General features: G+C 37.7%; 1 protein-coding gene across 1 annotated transcript in view; it reads right to left on the bottom strand.

Moving 5' to 3' along the window:
* Window positions 1-25,188, bottom strand: part of LOC115632403 (junctional adhesion molecule A) — a 150,145-nt gene that overhangs the window by 25,421 nt on the left and 99,536 nt on the right. The window contains exons 4-6 of the mRNA XM_030529538.1: window positions 20,213-20,423; window positions 19,534-19,661; window positions 13,742-13,910 (exon numbers count right to left, since the gene is read on the bottom strand). Of these exons, the coding sequence (XP_030385398.1) occupies window positions 13,742-13,910; window positions 19,534-19,661; window positions 20,213-20,423 (508 nt within the window). The remainder of the gene's footprint in view (window positions 1-13,741; window positions 13,911-19,533; window positions 19,662-20,212; window positions 20,424-25,188) is intronic.

Genomic DNA, 25,188 nt, shown 5'->3' on the forward strand with positions numbered 1-25,188 from the left:
AATTAATAAAGCAAGTGTTCTTATTAAATGTGTTCATCACATCTCAAAACGAACCTTTTGAATTATTGAATTTATCAAATTATGAAATAATACTCACACTGAGTATGCCTGTCTGCCTGTTCTAATATTAAATATGACAGACCACCAACAAAGGTGTAAAGCGACCCATGCATGAGGTAATGAAGAGATCCACCATCAACAGCAATAACAGGTTAGTGGTGTTTGTTTCAATTTTTTTCAATCAACCAACAATGTGCTGCGAAATGCAAGAAATGCCGGCCTCTGCCAATTTTTAGCTTGCGCTTACATTCAATAACTGTATATATTGCACAAATTCAATTATGGATGAGTGTACAGTTGAGAGGCAGAGCTGCACATAAAGCTATTTATACATGAATATTTTGTGACCCGTTGGCATATGTCGAAGTAATTAATTTTAATAAATGCACATGAAATTGCTTCGAATTACATAACATTTAGGTGCTCATAATTGAATTGCAAACAAAATTGGTGTTTAATTAACAAAGCGAATTACATTTTTGGCGCCAGTCGCGCAGCAAAAACAACAACTTCAATAACTACGATGTCAACTGCGATGCCTAGATGCGCCGTGAGAGTTCAGACAAATTACAATTTTGCATGTTGTTTGCCAAAACAAACCCACACACACACACACACACACGCATATACATATAAAGTGTGTGTGTTAGCCAGCCAGACGTCGCTGTCGCCATCGCCAAAGCTGTCAGATATTTGGCTAGGCAGGCCAGCAACAACAACAGCAACAGCAAACTGACAAATTGCCAAACTCACTAACGGATTTTCGGTTCGTTTGAAATAATCAAAACGTCCAACAAATGAATGTGTCACCTGTACAAAAGCCGCACAGCAGGCAGCAAGGTAGCAAGGCAGCAGGGATAGCGAAGCTACAGGACGACCAACACTCACAATACCTGAAAGTAAAGCCGAAGGCACTAACAACAGCAAGAGTTGGAATGGCAGGAGCAAATTGAGACATATAGTACACTACGAATATAAAATGAGCACACGCCCCAAAACTGTTTTGGACTTATAGCCCGCATGACTCAATGCTGGCATTTCACTCATCCGCTTCATTCCCACACTTAGTCACTAGTGATGGGACAAAATATCGATGTCTCATCGAAAAGAGTCTATTCCGATTCCCCTTTACGACCGAATGATTCGGCTTGCTAGTGAAATGTGTCGACATCAATGCAAAAACTAGTCCACAGAAGAGATGATTGGTACAAAAAAACATATATCTTCACCCAAGATTCTTTTGATTTGAGTATAAAATAAATTTGGTCTCAAAATAGCTAACATCTATTAGCCCTTTGGCCTCGCTGCTTGTTGAATGAATATCGATATTTTCAATTTGACTTACATCTCTATCATTCATTCTGCCTCAGTAGCAGCTTACTAGCAGCGGAAATGCCGTGTCAAAGCGGAAGTCAGCTAACCCTCTGCTTGTCCCACTACTCTCTCCCCCTTCCCTACCCTTCCCTTACAACAGTCGCTTGCAGGATCCCCAAAGCCTAAAGCCCGTAGTTGGAAGTCCAGAGCCCATAGAGTCCACAACCCAGAGTCGTTTCCTCGCTCATCGCATGCCAATGACATTTACTATACACTTAACTTCACTCGACGCTCGACTGAATGATTGATGCTTTTTATTCGTTTTTACAATTTGCGCAAAAACTTGATTCTCAAATCAGATCATTGATATGGAGAGAGAGAGAGAGAGGGGGGAGATGGAAAAGCCCCAACAGAGCGAACCGACTGCGGGCTCGACGCTAATGCCAAAATCAACATTATACGTTTCGTTGCCATTTGCCACCACGTAACCAGACATGATGGCAATGGCCCCCGTGGCCAGACCCATTGCTCCATCAACATCGCTGCCCCTATGGCTACTAAATGTTGTTGCTGTTTCTGTTGCTATTATTACTGTTGTTGTTCTTGTTGTTGTTCGTATGTCAAGTGACAAATTTGGAAATGACAAAATGCTCGCACACGTTTGAAAAATGGCGGCATTGCGAACCGCCCGCCATTGACCGATGCCATGATAATCGAATTTTTTAGCCGACTTTTGACCCCTCCCTCTATCCGCTCCCTCCTCCCACAATCAATTGCTGATGTGCCCCCCGGTGGCTGCTTTGGGGCTGCCCTTGTCATAATTGAGTTTACGCCGAACTCAAAATGAAATGCCAGCGCATAATAGATGGACTCACACATCTAGCACACATCGTGGTGTAAACTCGTATATAGTATGCATACGAATATAGGTGTGTTTGGTATGACAAAGCTGAGCAGTGCCAGCTAAAATTGAAATTGAAAATTTAATTAAATTTTGATATCCATTTTTGCCAAAAATGAGTTCAACTGTAATTTCTGGCTGTTGTTTCAGCTGTTTCGCTGTAAATGTGTCCAAATGGGAGGCGGACGCAGGGCACACATTAAAAGTTGATTTCAATTCCAAAATTCAAATGGCAGACAAATTCGAGTACCGTGCGGGAAAGAGAAGCGAGACAGTCGAGACGGGCAGACACACACACTTAGGCAAAGCATAGTGAGACATTGATATTAGGTCCCATAAGCGGGGGCAACGTTTGCCCTTTGCGATTAGCTACAGCAAATTGCTTTTGCCATTGCATGCAAATATGCATCCGCACACCCACACACACACACAATGTGTTTGTGTTTGTCTTTATTGGGCAGTGACCTAAAATGACTTTCCATTGGTCCCTTCTAGTTGTTCTTGTGGGCAAAGTCAGAAGCTCAGCTCAGAGCGAGTGGTGGCCAGCATGCGCCAATCATGCAATTTATGAAGAATTGTTGGCAACACACAATTAAAAGGTAACGACACAGTCACTTCCAATTATCTGAGACTATTTTTTAGCGACCACTGAACTGGATGAGTAAGTGGGTATGAGCTTTAGATTATTTTGAAGGTGCAAAATTATTAATGAAAAGACGTATGCCGATATATACTTAGTATCAAAAATAATATAGCGCATTAATAGCATCAGAATTAGTGGAATTAGAGGAAGAAATGAGTGGCAGAAGTGTGATAGAAATTTAAATCGCAAAAGAATGAAGCAGAAAATAACGTTTGAAAACCACATCACGTTTACATAAATTGTAATTTTATTTATTTATTTATTTAAAATTGTAATTTGATTAGATTCTTTTAATGTAGGCTTCTATAGCTCATAGGACTTTTTTATAGCTTTTATATTGTTTAAACTATGTTGACACAAAATAAAAGAAAAATAAAATATCCCAACTTAATTATTGTGATGAGATATAATTTACTTTAAGCTTTTCTTATAAATATTTTGTTCAGCAATTCGTTACTTTTTTAAAGATATTATGTGGTAGTTAGAGATTTCAGTTTTAGGGAATCTTTATTTAAGGGGCTCACTAAATGTCGAATAAATCATTGCTCCATCTGTGTTATGATAAATTTGAATTCAATGCATCAAGATAAGATAACCTACTTGACCTATACACCTACATCATTTAGCTTTAACACTTGGCTTCCTATGATTAGTGCTGTGCGATCGAAACTATTACGCACAAAAGTAGGTTACACATTTGCTGCTCTGCTATTTTTGCAATATAAATCAGTGCAAATTTGAAATATGATTCGCCTTTAGAGAGCGATTAACATAAATAATTAGATTTGGTCCAAGTCATGCGAAAATGCACAGCAGCACCAACAAAAGTAGTAGCAACAACAACAACAATAATGGCCATATCTGGCTATTTTCAACCAAGCTGTTTCGATGCCCACACCAGAACACACACCAGTACACACAAGCAAGGTAATACACACACACTACTAAAAGCAGAAAACAATACGTTTTTCCATGAAATTAGCTTTTGGCATAAATCTTTCGTAAACATTCGAAGCCAACATCCAACGAACGATTAACCTACGAGTATGTAGCTTTGAAATGAGAGCCAACATGAAAATGAGAAGCCGGCAATGCCTTGGCCATAACAAACAGACAGTCGGGCAGGCAGGCAGGCAGGCTCGCAGACAGGAAGGTATTCGGTTAGTGAGGCTGGCAGGCTACCATCAGGCCGTAGGTGCTTACAACCTGTGCTTCAAACACAGCTAAGTAAGCGTAGTTTAAAAGCTCTCATTTATACATATATTTTGGTTAGTGTGTAAGTATATATGTATAGACATACATATGTGTGTTAGCCGACTGTTGTGGCTTCCGGGCACATATAGAGAAGCAGCTGCATTGGTTAGCTACAAACCTTATCTCGCCAATGTGGCAAAGTAAAAATGCATCCCAAAAAGAGAGAACGGAAAAGTGCAGAAAATATATCACAAACTGACACACACGGACAGTTTTTCATACAAAAGCAAACACAGAGGCATGTTTGTCAAATGAAAAACGTAAAGCAAACGCTTTGGCTATTGTTTTCCGTCATTATGTAGAGTTCCGGAGGCTATGAGTATACCCTGCAAGCATTTTCATTTATGGAGTAAATGGTGATCGCTCCTTTGCTATTTGTATTTCAATATTAATGGAAAAAGAATACTTGAGAAAATTATATTCAAGGTTCACGCAACTTTGTAAACACGATGTTTATTAACTTCAAAATAAAATATATTTGATCATTTTTATATTCAATAATTATTTTCTTTGTCGAATAACTTAATCTACACGTAAGAAGATAAATAGCTTTCATTAACGATGCGAATTGCACTACAGGTTTTGTAAAAAAGTTAAAAAAAATTACCGTACTGAACACGCTGCAGAAGTTTATTTGCCACAAACGCCTTAAGCGTTATGACATAAAGACAAAATATTAAATTAGTAAGACATTAGTCATAATGACAATAACAGATGTTACAGTTAACACTACAGTTTTTAAAAACACTTTCTTTAGTATCATTAAAATATCTATTGGAAATAATAATAAGATGTTGATAGTTCGAAAATATTTTTAAACAAAACATTTCACCGTTAAGATTCCTAATAATTCACAATAATTTTTGAACGCATGAAAAATTTAAACTTAAAAAATTCATATTCTGAATTACCTTACAAATAGAAAATAGTTTAAAACAAAAGCTTTTGTGAATATAATTTTGTCGCAATGCTGTGATTTTAGTATAACCTTTTTTTAATATATTTTTTTATATACTTGTACATATCTTTGGCCTTAATACGATCATTCCGTGATCACGATCATTCCACCATGACTATTAAATTTTTTTTTAATTTAAAAATAAAATTCCACAATTAAAGAAATGTTTAATATTAGTTCCAAATATTTCCTTCCCCTGTCCTTAAAACACAATCGCTTATAATTTTAAACAAATCTTTATTGTTAACCGTATTTTATTATAACTTTGTAAGGTTTTTCAGACTTAAGACTAATGTCCCAGAAGTAAGGAAATTAGTTATTATTTGTGTAAAATAAAGTTGTGCAAATGCCCTTCTACTTAAATAATAATAACTAACCGTTTTGTTTTCCAAATGCTTTACAATTTATTTTGGCAAGCAACTTATGGTACAACTGTCGACTTGTTGCCATAAAATCTTTTAGTTCAGGATGAGAAGGGTCGAATAAATGATTTCATGGCATTGGATGTAATGTATATAATGTTCACGGGGAATGTAGGCATGTGTGTGTGCTTGTGGGGACGACTATGTGTGTGCATGTAATTTATCAGTAAATTAAGCAATTTATTTTATTTATTCCATTACGTAAATCATGCAATTTGTGCTCGATTTCGTCAAAAGGCGAAGGCGCAAAAATTTTGTGCCTAGGGCAGCAATTTTGCTCGAGAAGATTTACATGATGAGCTACACACACACACACACACACATACCAGTACTTGTACATGTACATACATGTATGTATATACATGTGGTAGTCAAGTTGTTTCACCTACGCATACCAATTTTAATAAAATCACTTGAACAGCGGCCCTCCTCCCCCTGTATGGGCGACAACAAAAATAACAAAAACAACAACAGCATGAACAGCAGGCATAAAACCTAACATAATGAGTCGCACACACACACACACACATGAACACATGTATGCACATACACCAACAACATCTGCTCTTCTATGACGTGTGCGTGTGCGAGTGCGTGAGGGCATCAAAACTTGTGTACAAAATGTATGAATCTAATAAACAAAAGCCGTATATTATTAGCTGCGGATTTGTTTGCTTTCAGCTGCGAAGGAGTTATGTATTTGTATGTATATAAGCTTGTGTGTGTGTGTGTGTGTGCGTGCGTGCGTCTGCCTCCATTCGGCTCAGTGTTGTCGGCTTTAGCGCTCACAAATTGTGTTAGTTGGCAATCTCGAAAGATTGACTATGCATGAGTGGGAAAGCTTTGCCAGACTAGCAAGTGCGATTCGTGGAGCACGAACATTTTATCATAAGTTATTGCTAAAACAAAAACTTTGGCAGTACACTAAGCAAAATTCGTATACGTAGAATATAAGATATTTCGTGTTCCAACGTAGCACTAATTAGGTTCAAAAAACTATATTAATATCTCTTTCTTTTCTCGCACTGCACTGTACGCAATGTGAGAGGATGAGGATGTCATTTGAATTTAGGCACAGGAATTTGCTTTGTTTAATTTGTTGCTGCTGCTGGTATGTTGCTCCTGTTTGACAAGGAGTTGTATTAAATTTTTGGTAACCAACAGACTGCAATGCTCTACATACGTGCATAGTTATTTGGGCCAGGAGATGTGTGAGTTGAGAGATACCACGACGGCAACTGATAGTACGCAGAACGCATGCACAACACACCTAATGCAAGGTATTCTCTGTGTTTTTACAGTAGAAATTCTATATAAAGTTTTGAATGGCACTTCGAGGCAAACAAATTAAAAGTAATGATGTTGAAGAGGTGTGTCTCTTACGACTTTGAATCGCTCTTTACATATGTTTAGAATAATTATAGAAATTAAAAAAATCTTGGACTAAAATTTTGTTTTCCTATGTTTTATAGTATCCGAGATATAGGTGATTATACGAAAGGCGTTTCCGAAAATTCCAAAAAAAAAAAAAAAAAAAAAAACAAACTCGTATAGCGAACACACATAAGGCAGCTTTGTGCAAAATTTGGTGTCTCTATATCTTATAGTCTCTGAGATCCAGGTGTTCATACGGATGGACAGACGGATTTTCCATTCGTATAATCGCCTAGGAACACCAAATTTTAGTATAAGATGCCTTTTATAAATACGCAGAAAATGTGTATTTGGGAATTATTATTTTTTAATTTCTATAATTATTCTAAACATATGTACAGAGTATTTCAAAGTGGGGACACCCGACTTTAGTTTTTTACTTGTTTCTAATTATCTCAATATGCATTTTTAAGTTTTGTTAAATTATAGTTTGAAATAATCAACACTCCTCCATATTAAACATTTATTAAGAAATTTGTTCGTTGCTTATCTACGCTTAGTTGCATATTTAGGGAAGTGCCACTGTGGATGTTGTGCGTTTTATTTGTAGGAATGTGGGGTTGTTGTAATGGCACTGCGGGCGGGGGTGTACATAGTTGGATAGGAAAGTATGTATGTTGAGCTCGCATGGCGACATATATACACGTACACACGATTAGATATATAAGAGATAGCATATAAGAGAGAAGATGTTGCCGCATATTCAAGCTGCAAGGCAAGGTGGAGATGGGCATTGGGCAAAAGGAAGAAGTACTTCATACACTCATTTTACCGAACGACTATTACTGACATTGCACACACACACACTGAGATGGAGGGAGAGGCAAATATATGTATATATCAACATATAAACATATACACACGTCCGAACAATAAAACGAATTTTCTGCGAACTGGTATCCTTAAGGCGAAATGTAATTTCCTGTGACAAAATACAAAGCTAATCCCCACACATACACACACACACACACACAGAGCACAAACATATACAAATAGACAAACTAGAGGAGAAAAAGTTAGTGGAAAGGATTTAAGTTCGACTGTCCCGCACCTGCCCATTAGTTTCTACTATGCTATGCTATTTTCGACGATCGTCTGCTGTCTTTGCAGCTGGGCCAATAAGCAGGTCAAGGCTTTGAAGTCCCCTGGCATTACTGCAGATGCTGCAACGCTAACAGACGCGTCACTGGAGCAGCTGGTAAGCTTGGCAAGCTTGGCAAGCCTGGCAAGGTGTCAGAGTGCGAGACACGCCCCAAGATGGTGCCTGACAGCCCCAACAAAACGTCGAACGCTGCTGGTCGAGCAATTTCAGCGCTCGTCTCCAAACAAATCTAAAGTTTAACTTTTAACAACCTGATGTTCATGCCAAGTTGTATTGTGCCTGCAAGGACATTTGTCGTGGCTTTTTGATTGCCACTCTGGCGTGTGTGGAGCAGCTTTCTCGTTTGATTTCTCAAGTGTAAACTGCAGCTTGGCGCGCTGTCAAACAACAAACCAACAGCAACAACAATAGCAAAAACTTAGAAGTGCTGAACGAATTGAAAGGCATTGTATGCCCAGCATTTCATTATGCCCAATTCTCTAAGCCAAATTAAGCAGTCCCTCAAACACACTCACACTCACTCACATCTGCAGGAAGGTGCTTTGTTCTATTAATAATGTCAATGCAATAAGGTCTTCTGTGACTCGATGTGTGCTCATGGGCAAAACTGCTGCTTCATTTTCCCAATCGCTACCCCACCAATTACTGAACGGGAATTACATCGTGAATTGATAACAAGGGACACCAGCTACACAGCGAGAAATACTAAATTGAATGAAAACCCAAATCAAAAACTTTAGTAACCGTCTTAGTACTTTTTGAAACGAAACTTCAATTTGTCTTGGCAGCTACAGGTTATAAATAAAAATATTAGAATGAGATATTCGATTAAATTATTTTGGAAAGATTGGGTTTACAGTTTCTGTAGAAATTTATTGCTAGATATTTATCTATAGTTCGTATATCTTTTATTTTGTTTTTCAATTTAATGCTTATGTCTCATACCGTTCTTCCACTTTTTCCAAAGTCCTCTCTAAAAATGCGTCTTGGCGGTAGGCGCTTCAATCTCCGTTCTACTCTTTTCCTCTCAGTACTGTCTTAAATTTAATATTTAAAAAGAAATGTTTTTAGTTGTAAGTATCATATTTTGTTGTAAGTAACAAGCCAAAAATGTCTAAGTAAAATATACGATTAAAGCTTCTTAAAGCTATACATTTTAATGTAGTTATAAGGGTCTGAACATGACATATATATGTGCCTACTGCCTTTTTAAAATGCCCCAAATATCATCGATTCACGGGCTGGCTAATAACCATTCCCTTTCTTGCAGTATACAAAAAGCCGCAGTTGGAATAACAACAAGAACAATAACAATAACAACAACAACCACGCTGCGGTCTCGGTCACTGAAAGGCAGCTTCGCGCTATGGCCGCACCGATGGATGTGCGGTTGCGTTCGATTGCTGACGGATAGATGCATAATACGCATAACTTGTGCCAACATGTGTAGCATACTTGTGGCCGTTGCCTGACAGCTCAAAATCTGAACTGAATTGAATTGAATTGAATTGAAAGCTGAAAGCAGCACAATAGCAAACGATGCTGTCGATCAAATCCAGTCAGAATTTGCGCAGTCTTTGGTGAAGCCGCTGGCAATAATGGATGTACATATAAAGACAGAAGGGCTATGAAGTTGCCAGTTTCGTAGACCGTTCATAAAAGCCTATTTTGTCTTTAAAAACCAATGAGAACAAATACAACTGTGACAACCACATATGGCCAATTCTTTGGCTATTCGCATACAAAACACATTGACTAATTTGAATATTTTACTACTGTGGATATTGGCTTTTGCATTATTTTGTTATGCACCTGCCAAAGTGGTCAGCTCTATAACACATCTGGTAAACGAATGTATGGCCATTCAGTCATTCCATTTGGTCTGGCACTCCTGAATGCATTCATGAGTCAATGGTCAATGCATAAATGCAGGCAGCCATTTACAATGACCGGCAATGCGAAGGGGAATGAGAATCCGATGCGAATGAGAATGTGAATGCGAATGTGAATGTGAATGCGAATAGCATTGGCAGCCTGGATTTCCGCACGTTGCCATTTTGCGGTCCATTTGCGGTCGCTGGCCGGCGACTAGTCACCATGGCGCCCTGGTTAGCATGATTGAAAAACCTACGACAATACGGCGAGAGGCTGCGAGCTACGAACCACGAGTGTTTAAAATTGTATGTCAGAGCTCGCTTTGTCATTGCCATTGTTGCTACTGTTGTTGTTGTTGTCAATGTCGCTGTTGCCCTTTACAATTACGTAATTTATTTTAACTGTGCCAAATCCACAACATACCGCCGATCACCGAGCGATAATGCTCAACAAATTGCTACAATTCCTTGCAGGCAACCAAACCGAATTCAACTCACTAGTGAATAATGCACAGTGTGGTCATTAGCTAATCCAGAGGTACACGAATTCCGTTTAAAAAGCTTAAAGCTTGTTAGAAATGTTTTGATTTATTTATACATACATCTTTTCAGTGGACAGATATCATGCGGAAATATATACCATCGTTAAAAAATATATACTATTTTTAAAAATATTGCTGACACGTTGGGAGAATCTTAATTGTGTACATTTTATTTATTTCCAACCAAATAATAAAAACTAAATAAAAAACATGAATAAGTTATTTAAGATTAAAAACACAAAAGTGAGCAGACCTTATATAGTACTTATGCAATCGGTTTTATCTAGATATGATTGATGAACAACAATATATAAACAAGAAATATATTATGTTATGTTATGTTATTTTATTTAGTTATTTATTTAATATTGCCAATATTTAATACACTTGTTTTTCAAATGCATTGTATGCAATGTATATTTATAATGAATGGACTTAAATAAGTTAAGCAACGAAGGCCTTCTCACTCAATTTATGGGTAAAAATTGTTAACTTTTAAAAATAGGTTTAAACGTTTCCACATTAAAGAATATATCTTTGAGACATTTTATGACAAAACTGTACAAAGTAATAAATATGTAGCATTACAAAAAGTTGTCAGTTTTCCAAACACAATTAATTTTATATAGACCTATATTATAGGTTATCAAATACACAAAAAAAAATTGAATCAGACGGTATCAATATCAAGAAAACTGGCAATAAAATTCAGGTGAGAAAAGTAAGACATTGATACACGCGTTCTCGTATGTGTCATTCAAATATCGAGTTATATAAAAAGAAATTAAAAGATAATTTTAAAATGTTTTTAATGTTTATAATAAAATCTTTTGATACAATTATAAAGATAAATTATATTTAATATTCCATTCATTTACATGCAAAAGTCTAAAATGTGTTACAACGTATTACCGATTCCATTAAAATTGTTGAGTTAATAAGAGTTAATAAGTTAAATAGAGATCTTTTATAAAATACTTATTCATTATTTAACGATATACATATCTATTTATAACTACGTATATTAAATATTACCCTAACTTTTTTCGTTTAATATTGTTTAACTTTCAATATTATAATACGAAGATTATTAAAGTTGTTCGATGCCATGAATACAAAATATGGTTGTTTCCATTTTGTCAATATGAAAACACTTTAGCATGTTAACAATTGGCCTTAGAGGAAAATCGTTTTCCTATTTTTTCCACAGGATAAATAGGAAATAAAAAAGCTTAAGTAACACTGTGCAAGAACGGCAAAACAAACCCCGCAGCCAGCTGCAATTTATAAGCGGCAAGCGTGCCTTGTATTTGAGGCGTGCATGGGGCCAAGTCCTGGGAAATTGAACTGGGACTGGTACTGGACGTTGGGCACTGGGTGGGCTGCCACTCACTTTGCCATTTGACTGCAATTAACCGCACTGTGCTAATTAATTTGCTCATAATTGATGCGATTATGTGTTTCATTTGTGCCAAACACGAACCAGCAACTGGCGCCTCGGGGTTACGGCCAGCTGGAAGACTGGTCGACTGGTGGATTGCTGAGTTGGAGGACTGCCGGACGATCGAAAACAAACGTGCGGTCGTCGTCTGGCACAAAGGGCTAGCATTTGACAGGCACATAAACATGGGCGCTGGTTGACCAGCCGGGCCCTTCTCTTAAGCAACTGCCCAGTACTTGTTCCATTTATTTGTTTGTTCGCTTGTTGAAGGGTATGTTTGTTTATTTGTTCGCTTGACTCGACTGTCTCGTTGTTTGGTAAGTTTACTCGATGTCCTCGTCCGGGTCCTTGTGGAAATCAAACCAATTGCTCCGCAATTCGTGTCACTACTGTCCTTTGCCCGCCACCCACAATTTATTAATATTTGTCGGTTGTAAAATTTTTATATTTATGTGCTGCCTTTCACATTTAAGTGTCAAGCAACACGAGGTTCGCCCTATTCATGTCAAACTGTTTAACTTAAATCTTTGAGGTAATGAATGCGGAAGTACGTATGTACATATATTTGGCACAAAGAGAAAGTGTCAGGGAGATATTGGCGAAAATGAAATGCAAGTGCAAATTATAGACTCATAGTCTTGAGTGAAAATCCACTCATAGTCTTGAATGAAAATCCACTTAACTAAGAGAATGCTTTATTTATTTTACATAAATAGGTTCGAAGAGCATTTGAAAATTAAGCTTATGCAGCTTACACGGTTAATTAATAAAAAGTTCAAAATTGTAACATATTTCAGAAAGTTTGCCGAAGATACAAAAAGAAATATCCTTCAGATTTATTCAATGCAATTAAATTACCTAACAAAACTTCCTTAAGCGTTTTTTGTAAACATTAAATAAGATTTTACATATTCCTAAACACACTTTATTTCGTTGTTTACACCTTAAACCAGTCTAGTCGTAAATCATTACGTAGGTGATATGTGAAAACCTTTGCACGATCATTATTTAAGGGTGTCGGCGTCAGATAATCACGTTTTTTAACCTTATTAAAATTATTATTATTAAAATCGTCGCTTAGCCCTTAAAAGCGTATATTAACTAATTTAATTTCTCCATCTTTTCGACATACATTTACATTTTTGTAAAATTTTGAACAACGACATAAAATTGCATCATAGCCGTAAATTGATGTTACAAATAATTATTCTAATTGATGAAGAGGTGGGGAAATAATACGTATAGGTTTTTAAAAGCTGCACTATCTACTCGATTACAAATTGCGAATATCTTTTCCCTTTCCACTGACATTCATAGCTAAAACTACACTGTACAATGCCAACCTATTTGACATTCTGGAATGTTTTTGCCATGCCACTATTCATATAAATACGTACCGTTTATACATATGTACTTCACAATGCGCGCTATTGTTCGTTGGGTCCCCCTGGCGTATGCGTAACATGAGAGAAATACCAGAAAACAGAGGCAACAGCAGCACAACCAGCAGCTCGTTCACGAGTTAATGTAACGCTTTTACAATTGTCATTTGTGAAATTTTTCTGCTGTTTTTGTTGTACGGTGGGATGCTGCACGTGTGTGTGTGTGTGTAATGTTTGCCTGTTACAACCGGCGCCTACAAGTATGCAACACTTTTTGGCGCAGCACGCAGGCACAAAATTGTTGAACAATGTACGAGTACTTCTGTTAAATGTTTGAGTATGAGTTGAGGCGTGTGTGTGTGTATTTGTGTATTTGCGTTTAGAGTGTGGGTTAAAAAAGTGGGGGGCACTTACCATTTAGGACATGCACACGCACGCTGGCAACATCTGCATTGGAGGGTGCGCACGAATATTTGCCGGAATCGGCCAAATCTGCATTCTGTATGAGTAGGAACGATGTTGTCACATCGCCCTTTTCGGTAATTACCGACACGCCGCCTCTTGATGAATCATAATTAATGACCTGCAAATGTAAAACAGAGAGAGATACAGAATGGGGGTCTGCCCGAGCGAGAAACACACATAATGCTAAATCAATGAGGCTTACTTCGTGCCCTCTGTACATAATACGCAATTTTCGTAGTTGCTGTCAGACGTTTTTATTTGAAATTTTATTTAGCGTTTTTAATTCAAATACTACGTGTGAGTTTGTTGAGAGCCGCTCTTGACAGCCAACAGCTGCGCTTGACTGACATTACAAATCAGCGACATCAACGGGACATGTCAGCGCATCCTGTTTACTTTCTGCTTGTTTGAAATTGTGATTTTAATTGGAATTTGATGGACGCGTTAAGCGACAGGCGGCAATACCGCTGCTCAATCTACCTCACCTTTCTTCAATAATAGAATAGAAATTAATTTCCAGACTCTTTTTGGCTGCTATTGCAATTAAAAGTCAATTAAAATAATAATAGCTAACAATTTCTTGTTTATTTGAAACGACTTTTAGCAACAGTTATAAATACCAATAATAGTTACTACCTTCCAATTTAGACAATATGCTAATATTGCAATTGCGAATTAAATTAAGAGTAGAATCAAAAACAAAATTAAGAAAAGTACGTCAAAATTCTGCAGAAGTTGGAGCAGGCCTGTACATATTGGCTTGTATTTAAAAAGTACAAATAAATATATTTATGTGTGTATAAATCTTTTGTTTAAGATCTTCCTTCCAGTAAATATATGAAAAATATATGACAAAAGAAAATCAAATACTGAATATTTGAAAGACCCGAATTGTATAGAATCTTTGACGGTCGATCTCGCGACTTAAAAGAAGAAGAAGTTTACAAAATATTTGCTTGTATGGCACAAAGATTTATTAACACCGATAAATGTACATCGAAAATAGAGAGGGTATTATGGTACGGCGTGGGCGTAGGGACACACTGATAGAATCAGAAAAGATAAATATGAACCGTAATAAAATAAAGAAATCCGTGGCGAATTAATTTTAAAAACTGTGCGAAGCTTACAAATGTAAAATTATATTATTTCATAATTCATTTCATTTCTGCATACATAGAAGAGTCTGAATTATGAATATATATATTTTGAATCCTTTTCCAATATTTTTTTCAATATTTTTAAATTTAACTCGCAGCTTAATGTGATTTTTAAGTAAAGTAAAAGAAAAACAACACCACTTCAACAGAAGGTTAAAAGCTTTCATCTGTGTTCATTACAAAAATAATTATCAATGGCGGGACATCATGCTGCAAGGCAAGCAACAAAAATTATGATAATCAAGTCATTTTTGGCCATGCTGATAGCACTCACCCACACATACATACACGCAGCAGTGGAAGCTGAAAGTTCGCTCATTATGATTATTACTATAGCAGCTAACAGTTGAATGTGTGTGTGTGTATTTCTGATTGAAGGTGGGCGGACAAATCAAAGCGCACATTTGTAGCTATCAAAGTCAACTTCGTTATCGATTAAAGCGGTGGGGTGTTGGGGTAGGTAGAGCACATTGAGTTGCATATTTAGGTCGGAGTGCTGACAAAAACAAATACGGGAATAATTTGCCAATACAGAAAGTTCATGACATCGTCAAGCAAAGAGCAAGACAGCAACGCAAATGGAGGGCACAGCATTAGCACATCATGCTGTTGACAGCAGCAGAAGCAGTAGCACCAACAGCAGCAACAACAACAACAATGCCAACGGAAATGAGTGGCAAAGGGGCCGCACAGCCAGTGGCATCCTGACTCTGCTTTAGACTACATATACTATACATTTATATATACATATATCTATATATATATATATATATATATATATATATATATATATATATATATATATATCTACGCCCGTCACCGAGTCGAGCATAATTTGCTGTCTAATCTCAACTAATCGACGACATTTGCAATAATATGAAAAATGAAAGAAAAACTTAGCCGCCGCTTCCCATTGCCATTGCCTTTGCTTTTGCCGTTGCCTTTTCTTTTGCCTGTCGCTGATGATATTGCCGTTGCTGTTGCTGATGAAGATATAAAAAACAATGACAATAGCTACAAAGGCGCAAAAGTTTTGCACAAAAACTTTGTCACAGCAAGTGAAAACTTTGCAGGCCTATGGCTTGGTATCTGTATCTGTGTGTCTTCCAGCGTCTGTGTATTGTCTATTATTGCTGACGTTCGCTTCTCTATTGCTCTATCAGCGCATTTTCTACGCTCTTTTGGCATAAATTTCATATTTATATTATAATTTTGTCGCACAGCAGACCCGGCCCAAATTAGTTAATGAAGGCATCGACTTTAGGTGACAGCGATGCGACACTGATAAATTATATATTGGCTATTTTCTTGACAATAACAACCAACCACTGGCCAGCGAATATGAATCCACTTAATGAATTACAAAAACTAGGGACAAAAGAGAGCGAAAGATCTCACAGATATCCACTAGTAGTGGACAGCAGTGGAAATGCAAAAGTGCCAGCCTTTCAATAAATTCAAACAATATTCGAGACCCCCCTGATAAAGGAATAATAGGTGGCTATAATTCCTACATTATTTCTGATGTAAGTCATTGAGATAATCGATGGGTAAATGATTAAATTAATTGACTATATAATGATTTCAATGTTGCCATGTTAAAGTTTTATTTTACAATTTATTTCTGATTTTAATTTTTATCTCCAATTATAGTTTTATGGTGATTAAAAGGCAATGAAACATTCAACAATTATCATTTTATAAATACACATTTATCACTTTCGAATAATTCTCTGGATTAATAAAGATAAAGACAAAAATCTTACAAACAAAGAAGTCAGTTTTGTTCATTTTATTGAATAGTTAAATTTTGAAACCAAACTGAAGCCAAGCATTGGGGGACATATAATATTAAATAACTAAAATGATTAACTTTAAATTGTTGCAAGCAACACAGTCATTTATGAAAGAAAATTAAATTAATTAAGTCTCATTAACTCGACCCATCTGACTGAGCAAAAAGGGGAATATTGGCCTCAAGAGCTACCTGATTGAATGCACAACAACCACGCAAAGCTACCGCTCAATTCGAAATGGCGCAAACAAATAGGTTGCCCTACCTCGTGTCGCAAAAGCGGCTTAAAGGAATAGAAACAGCTGCTGGGAAAAAAGCTCGCGTCGACAGTCAGCTAATAGCTCGTTAAGTACTTCATCAGTTGCCAGAAACATGTTTATGGAACGAAAATAAGTAAATAAAAAATATGTGAGAGAGTTATATTATTTTCTTTGCTTATCCGTTTTTGCAGTGACTAAACTAATACTGTTGCCGTAGGCGATATTGAGTGACACGTTAATTACAGTTGGCAAGCAGAAATGCACGTAAAAACAACAAAATATTGTAATATATATTTAAGCGCTGGCAACATTTGTGCGCCCACCCATTGCTTAAGAGCGTCGTCAGCTTCTTTATCCATCCATTAAACTAATTAACAGCAAATTTGCATGGATCGTAAATAATCCGTGTGCAGCAACAGCGGGAACGATGGCGGCGATTGCGGCCATGGCGGCGCAATTCCTGGCACACCTGCTGTATTTCACACACACAAACACACACATGCGGAATTGTGCGGTGCGGTGTTGCAAGGATTTTAATTAGAAAATTCCAGGAATACATTAAAATGCGTCAAGTGGCAAGGCTGGCAAAAGGCAGCAAGGCTGCAAGGCTGTAAGGTAGCGAGGCATCAGCTGCCAGGACGTGTAGCAGTTGGAGTAGGATTTGTGTGCGTTGCCATTGCACTTTGTACACGATTTAAATAAGTTTCATTCTTTTACCTTTCCCTCTCCCACTCTCGGTTGCCTTTGCACTACAATTAGCAATGTACTGTTACACATCAACGACCAGTTGGGCAGCTTAAGCGCCTCTAATGCTGCGCAATTAGCCCGATCCCCCTCCACCTCTCACTGCCCACAACTCACGCTCTATGTAGTTGTGTGTAGTTGCTTAAATCGCTTAAAACTGCTCGGCTAATTGGCAGGCGTTGAGTGGGCGTGACGGCGAAAGTTAAGCACAAAAAACGATATTGCTGCGATGTGATGTCAGCCGATGTCACCTGAAGCTCAGTTTATTGTTGTGTTTCTCTCTTCCTCCTTTTTTCTGGCACAGTGAAAGGCGCTTATCGTAACACGCTATATGGTCATCCGTTAAAAATTAAACAAATGAAAGCATGTGACACATTAAATAATGACAAAGCCACTGAGTCACATAATGAGTCGGGTTTCTGTGAATTTGCGTATAATGCGAATAATTTGACATATATGTATCTGGTGCTCAAACAATAATCAAGTATGTCGACTCAATGATTCAGAATAAGATGACTTCGATAGCCAAATAGTCGTTGATAACTATTAAATAGCTAATCGGGAAATTAGTTTATTTTTAAAATAAAATAAAATGAAAGGTTCGGGAATAATAATACCTTCATCCTCAATTTAATACTTTCATTATATTTCACAAAAAGATTTTACTTATCACATTTATATTTTACTTCAATCAGCTAGCTCCTTTCACCTGACACCGAAAAATGGCGATACCGACTAAGAGTTTTTTGTTTTTAAGCGCATTCTGTGTTCTCGTATTAGGATAAGAGATGAAGACCGGCTTAATTTCTTTATCACTCTCTTCATTTCTTCCTGAACCCTGGTGTCGCATAATCAATGCAAAGCCCACACATTATTTCTATACCAAATTCAATCAAAAATGCAATGTTCTTCTAAGCTTCAATAAACCACAACCACTACAAACTAATTTGAATATCTTGTGAACATCCGTCATCACAAAATAATATAAAACAAACGATTAATGTTGCGTTGTTGGCAGCCCTTAATCATATGCTATATTATTTTTTAGCTGCATGCACCTTAATTAACGTGTCACATATTTTTACCGTTGCCCAGCAACATCTGTTATATGACAGTGTTTTTAAATTAAATGAAAACACTTCTTTTCTGCAAATATTGGACTCGTCAAATAGCAGGAGTTTTATTTGCCCTTCAGGCAAGTTATGGTCCTGCTATGACGTTATTAAATCACATAGAAAGCTCAAAACAATGCAGTAAGCTACAAATTAGAATACCTTAAAAATTAAAATGAAAACATTATTAAGAAAATATGTTTATCGGTCTTACTCTAAGTTAACTAATTTGTATAGTTCATTTGAATTCTGAAACGGGGTCAGACTTGATATTTATTACATTTCGACTCATGTTTTGGCGAACTAATGCCAGAAATACTGTTTGTATTTTTGAAAGGTATATAAACATAAACATATCTATATGTTTATTAATAATTTAAAGTGAACTCTGCAGAGCCAGGGATGAAAGTAATTTCACTAAAACTGTATTTGTTGTTGCATTTATTATTCATTCATGCGAGTCAGTAAACCATGTTCTGTTTGTAAATTGCTCAAGTCTTATCCCTTTTGGGCTCGTTTTTTTCTCCACCCGCATTCCTCAAAATGCAGTGCACATGACAGCATATTTATTTGCTGAAGCACTACTACTCCAAAGTACCAAAAAGAAATAGAGATGAAAAATAAACAACAAAAAAACTATAGGAAAAATGTAACAATAAACTTTAATTACCTCCTCGTGGTGATACCAGAAGATGTAGGCCGGCGGTTCGGGGCTGAACTTCACAGTGCAAGTGAGATTTATGGTGCTGCCTTTATCAACGTGAAGGTCAGGTCCTCCAAGTATGGAAGCCGTTGGCACTGTCAACACACACACCAGCCAACACACACATGTACGCACAAAAAGCCGACACCGAAAAAAGGAAATAGATAGAGAAGAAGTGTATGAAAAACGCTGTAAAAATGAACGAGCAGTAAGCAAGCGAGCGAGTGGTTGTCTGATGGCCAAGAGCTGGCAGAGACTCAGACTCAGACTAAGGCTCAGGCCCAGGCACGTCGCGTAGGTAGGACTGTGAGCCTGAAGCTGGGTGTGAGTCTGCGTTTGGGTCTGGGCAGGCGACTGAGGCCGGGTTGACGCTGTAGAATAATAAACTACGAGATAAAATGGAATTATTGTCGTATAAAAACCAAGTCCTCGTCGTCCTCTCGTCGTTTCTTGAATCGTGCGTGCTGCGCTTTCGTTTGCTCTGCAAGTAATTTATTTGCTTAACAACTTTTTTTCCTGCTCGCTCACTCACTCGCTCAGCTTGCCTGACTTGGCTTGGCTTGGCTTGGGCCAGCTTTCAGTTGTTTCGACTGCCCTTTGTTATATATTTGCGACAAATGGTTTATTTTTTATAGCCTGCACTCACCGACAACATTCAAACGCACAAAATAACTGCGCACCGGCTGTGTCGATATCTGACACTCGTACATGCCCGCATCGCGTTTCTGCGCCCACTTTATCTGCAGCGTCCAGTCATCGGTGTCCTGATGATGTGTTGCCTGAAAGCGCTGATCGGACGTATATGTGTAGGAGCCAACGGTGAGTATATGTATATCACGATGGCGTATCCAAGAGACCTGCAGAATAAAAAAGCAAACAAAGAACATGCAGAAATTGTGGTTTTTAAAAAACGCAAACGCATTTTAATGCTCAGATATCAAGAGATTCTTGAGATAGGCGAGGGTTGTCTGTTGATGAAGCCGGAAAATGAGTAAACCATTTGTGTCTGCATCTGGCAGTCATTCAACTACAAAAATACACTAATTAAACAGCGGAGAGGTAGACATTTTTCTTTCCATTTCAAAGATTTAAACAGATACCGGCACAAGTTATTAAGAAAAAGCTAGTCACCCAAGTTCTACAGCTAATTCGACGATGAAAAGCATATTATTTTTACACAGAAATTACCTACAATGCGTCCACTTTTCAAAATTATTTTCATGTGGTATAGTTTTAATTTAATTGTTAATTAAACACATTGAAATTTATAATTCTGAAACAATTTAAACCAATTCGTATTTACTCAAGGCACTATATACAAATGTATGCGCGAAATTGCTTTAGATTTATACAAACGAAGAGTTAACCCAACGAATTATAAGCAGTTTTTAAAGTTTTTTTTTTTATTTATTTCCTAAGTCATCTATTGTTATTTATTAATATTGATTTATATCTAAATCGACGTGGTTTCTAAAATGCAGCATTACAGGCGGACTCTTTGCATAATTACTAAATACATGATTTTAAGAGAAATTTCAGCACACCCGAAAAGTATATCAAATACATATTTGTATCTAATGCCTGGGCTAATAAAATGGAGTCTTTTCTAGTCTTTTCAAACATTTTCATAAAAGTTTCCAGAATTCATTATTCTTATTCTAATAGCCCCTATTTTTTATTTTTTTTTTCAAACCTAGCTAGCATCGGCATCGACAACAACCATATTGAGCGAAAGGTGTCGATCGTTTGGCGAACAAATTGACAGCAATTTCCAATATATTATCAGAGAACCCTCGCATGTGTGCAATAAAGTAAGACGGCATTAAAAATGCAGCAATTGAAAAATAAATTGCCGACGCAATGCCATCAACGTCGAAAGATGTGATACAGCCGAAACAACAAAAACAACTATATTATCTCTTGGGCTTACTCTGATTAATTTTCTCGCCGCTCTTCACAATTTTAATGCTGACTTCTGTGTGACATATCTTGGCACCGTCGTTACATATGTCCGCGCACAGACACAGGCACAAAAAAATGGCGCGCCACAACAATAACAAAATACTCGTATATCGAAAGCTGCCTGTATAAGGATTTCTTTGACGTGCATTAGACGTGCTGGCTGTGCTCAAGTTTATAGCGTCAAAGCTTTGTGGAATCTCAGCAGATTTGCCGATGAATACTGGTTTTGTTGCTGTTGTTGTGTGAGTGTGTGTGTGTGTGGTTGGTGGTTGTGCGGTTCACTGCCAGTGGCTCCAGTGGCTTGTGTGCCTTTGGCTTGCTTGTGGCAAGGCTCTCTTTTGGCTTTGCTTAATTATAGCAAACTTTTTAAGTAGGTGCGGCAAGCAACAGCAGCAGCACAGGCAGCATGGGCCAGAAATAACTTTGTAAGCTCCCATGTTCACACATACACACACCACACCCACACATGCAGGTCCATGTCTGCTGATATGCAAATGCAGCCAAGCGTTGCCCTTGCGAAGTGGGCGTTGAGCATGTGGATGCGTACGACCAACTTAGTAAGTCAAATGTAAATGCAAAATTATCGCACTTGACAGTCACAAAAACTTGCAAATGCTCGCTGTCTAACCCAGGGATGAGTGTTTGGTTAGCAGGGTTGCAGCAGCGGCAGCAGCAGCAGCAGCAGCAGCAGCAGCAGAACCAGTTTTCAGGCCTTCACTCACCCGTCCATCCTCCTCGTGCGAGCGTGCGTTTAATTATACAAAATGTTGTTGCCTACTTACGAGAGCTACGCATTAACAATAGCGTCGGCAATGAGTGTATTTTTCATATTACATAACATGAAATTTAACGAACTGTTTGGCAAAAACAGCAACAAAAAACATCATCATCAGCAACAGCAGCAGCAGCAGCAACAGCAGGAACGACGGCATCAGCAGGCGACAATTTTTGGCCATAACATGCATTAAATAAACATTTTACTTAACAAATTAAAGTCTAATTAACAAGTGCACGCTGTGTGCATAACGCCATGTGGCGTTGCACATACGCCCTGTCTAACGAGTGTTTGCCTCTGTGGAAGGGGTAGACGTATGAGGAGAGGGTGTAAGGCTCGTTGGCGCACCCCGATGCGAGCATATTAGCAGCAACGCCTCTGGAGCATTTCCAGGACATGCACCGCACACACGTTGCACTGAACTCACTCCAGTTGCAAGCCACTTGAAGTTGCAACTCGTGCGGGTCTGCCAACACTCAGTGCCGTCAGTTTTTTTATTGACTTGGATTTTTGTTTATATAAATGGCGGATAGTTCGCCCAATTCGCTGTAATGTTGAAAAAAAAAATATATTTCTTATTACCGCATCCACGAAGCACGTAAGGAAGTGGAAAAGGATCCGAAGGATGCGTACCTCACTTGCTTATGAAATTATTTAATGTTCAATTTGAATAATGGTACTTGATAACTGTTTTGTACAGTTATTTGAAAACTATAGTTTTCTTTTCACAGATAGGCAAACTTCAAGGACAAGCAAAAGCTAAAGATAAAAGACAGACCAAGTACTAAGTATAAATGAGTTTTGAAAAGGGCTGTTTAAATATAAACACGTCAATTGTACCTGCATGAATCCCAAGTGCTTTAAAATATAAAAATTAATGAATTAATTCTACCCAAGCACTGATGTCAAGTGTTCAAAGACCCCATTTAAAAACTGAATAATGTCCCACAATATTTTTAAATTTGTTTAATAACTTGTACCTAAGCACACAACTTTAATTTATTTAAAAATTTAAACATCTGTTTAGATATTAAGAATTGAATGCTTGCAAATAAGGCTTGAATTTTGAAGAATAAAATTACGTTTTTCGTATAAATTTCGAATTCTGAAAACTTGTGGCGTTTTATTTTTGATTCCTCTTCATGTTTGTTTTATGAAATACAATTCGATATTAATATGCAAATAGGAGACTATCGACTTTTAACCAAAATGCATTTCTAAATGAATTTTTATTTGAGACTTGTATTTTTTTAACCTGCATACAATAGTAGTGCATTGATTAATTTACTCTTAAGCTTACATTGGCAGTTTTAAATTCAATATTAAAATCGACTGACTTGGAACGTCAGAAAAATCTGGTCTTTTAAATTATTTCAGAACCGTATTGTATAGTAGCTACATTCTCCAACAACAAACACAAATAAGGCAAAATAGTCATTTTCAATTAAACAAACTAAGCCTAAACTCGTATCACCCTATTGCTTTGAACTATTTCTGGGAAAGACCATAGACAAAATCATGGCAATCAACTATGATGGTTTGCTTCTGAGAACAAGTCAATCGATATTCGACAAGCTGGATTTTGGAATGGCCACTCAACTAACTAGTCTGCAAGCCTTAGATTAAGTAATAATCTTCGTTTTCAACTAGAAACTACGCCTTCATTATTGTAAGGCAACGAAAGATATTTTAGTTTTCAATTCATAAAGTTCTGTTAGGAAGTACACAATTACAAGAAACAACGATGAATGAGTTCAAAGAATTAAGTTCCTAGAAACATCATACAGATTATTGAAAAGTTGAGCCAGCGCACCTGTCAAAATACTGCTGCCGGCAACTATGCGATGTAATACTTACTTGGATCCTGTGCCGTACCGGATGCGCGCTTGGTCGCGCTGCCAGCGCCAAGTGCTGTTGACGCATGCGGCGAGTGCAATTTCATGAAATTGTTTAAATAATTTTGCGCTCAAATGCAATTGAAAGTGCAAGGCTTGCGGTTGAGGTGGCGGACGGATGAGTGGGCGGGCCGAACAAAAAGGGTGCGGACGCACCCACTTGAGGGTGCGGCAACGTGTAGTCGTAGTCGCAGTCGCTTTTGTTTTGCAAGAAATTAAAAGCTGATGGTAAGCTGGTATGGTTGCCGCTGCCAGTTGCCACCATTTGGAGAACTGCCTCTGAGGCAGAGCTCGCGCATTTGTGTCAAGTGGCGAAGCGCGCATGTTTAAAGTTTGTTGGTTTTCGCATTTGGGGCACAAAGCAGCGAGCAGGCCAGAACAGGCGACGCCGGCAGCTCGGCAGCTCGGCAGCTGGGCAGGGAACGCGTTTGTTTGGTCAGCTTAGAGATCGTTCCCCTGTTTGTTTGTACAGCCCCAACTGCTTCTTGCTCCCCATTGTGTGTTAATGAGCGTTCGAATGAATCTATATGCAAATAGGTACCACGAAAACAACATTAGGGCATTAGAGCTTAGGCAGCACGTGCTGCTCATCAAGTTCGTTCTCTAATTAATCTCCAACGCAACATTCTTGTCATCTCACTTGCTTCTGTGTGTGCGTGTGTGTCTGCTAATTATTCATAAACTTGTCATGCATATTAAAAAAGTTGAGCCCTCAAATTGTCTACGGCACGACAATTATATATTTCATTTAACACATTTAGGGATAAAGTGAAAAACACACCGTCCTGCGTCCCATTCAACAATTTCCTTTTCCACCCACTGGTAATTAAATGTTACAGAATATGTCAAATAATGAATGGCTGAAAAGTATATGTATATATGTATTTATAAATATTTGCACAGAGCGTGAAGTTTTGTGTTTTGACAGTGAGAGTACAAGTATGCTCAACAGAAGCTGCCAAAGGTTGCCAGGCTAAGACAAAAGCCTTG

This window comes from Scaptodrosophila lebanonensis, unplaced genomic scaffold (assembly GCF_003285725.1).
Source record: "Scaptodrosophila lebanonensis strain 11010-0011.00,11010-0021.00 unplaced genomic scaffold, SlebRS2 tig00001415-arrow-pilon, whole genome shotgun sequence".
Lineage (NCBI taxonomy): Eukaryota > Metazoa > Arthropoda > Insecta > Diptera > Drosophilidae > Scaptodrosophila > Scaptodrosophila lebanonensis.